The following is a 1010-nucleotide window of genomic DNA, read 5'->3' on the forward strand; positions in this document are numbered from 1 at the left end:
CCATTGTTTGTTTGTTATTTTCTATTCTTTTAGTCCGACCTTTGAGAAAAGGCGATAATTCCATGGGCGATGTGTAGTGTGTCCAGATAGCTGGGATGCAGGGTTCNGGGCCAGCCTGGTCACTGACAGAGCTTGTCTGCTCTCTGCTTGCAGGGAGGAAGTTAATAAGGCCTACCGGAAGCTGGCTGTGCTGCTTCACCCTGACAAGTGTGTAGCACCGGGCAGTGAAGATGCCTTCAAAGCTGTTGTGAATGCCCGGACAGCCCTCCTGAAAAACATCAAGTAGAGGCAGAGGCTACTACAAGCGAGCTCAAGTGAAAACAGACTCCCCTTGAGGTGAAATAACCAACGTGGAGTTTTCCTTCATGAATGCTCACGGTTGTGTTCCCTCGTGTGTAAGTTAATAGTATGGGTGCCTGTTACCATGTTGTGGTCATTTCTCAGTGAGATGACCGCTTTTGTGTGAGAGATAACCCGCATCTCTTATGCACTTCATTTCTTATTGCCAGATAACTAGGTGTTTGTTGTTGTGTCATCGCTTATGCATTCACCTGTGAAAGTCCATGACTGTGACTCACCTGAGCTTCCTCCCCGCAACCCTCCATCCATCCATCTGCCCACCATCAGAGAAGGGAATAACAACAGGAGAGAGAATGAGCCCAGCCCTGGGAGCCTGCCTGCACCCCACTGAGCGGCTTCCTGGTTAGTATTTTAACCATCAGCCTGTATAGTTAGTAGCCAGACATGGTGGAGGATGAGGCAGGAGGATTGCGAGATAGAGGCCAGTCTGGCTTAGATTACTTGGCAAGACTTTCAAAGAAAAACAGGCAACCTTGTAGAAGAATGATGTGAGCTGACACTGTTCAGTTTACCTGCCCTTTTAGGACACTGACTCTGTTCTTTCTCCAGCCACCAGGGGGAGACAAGCCAGTGCTAAGAGAGAGGCAGTGCCAGCCACAGGAGCTGGAGAACCTGAAGCTCATCCTGGATCCCAGGTCTTTGCTGCCCTA

At 49.6% G+C, this 1010-nt stretch overlaps 1 protein-coding gene across 1 annotated transcript in view; it reads left to right on the plus strand.

Moving 5' to 3' along the window:
- Positions 1-1010, plus strand: part of LOC110324763 (dnaJ homolog subfamily C member 27) — a 22341-nt gene extending 21331 nt beyond the window's left edge. Inside the window, exon 6 of the mRNA XM_029540893.1 lies at positions 154-1010. Coding sequence (XP_029396753.1) covers positions 154-286 — 133 coding nt within the window. The 3' untranslated portion in view covers positions 287-1010. The remainder of the gene's footprint in view (positions 1-153) is intronic.

This window comes from Mus pahari, chromosome 7, assembly GCF_900095145.1.
Source record: "Mus pahari chromosome 7, PAHARI_EIJ_v1.1, whole genome shotgun sequence".
Lineage (NCBI taxonomy): Eukaryota > Metazoa > Chordata > Mammalia > Rodentia > Muridae > Mus > Mus pahari.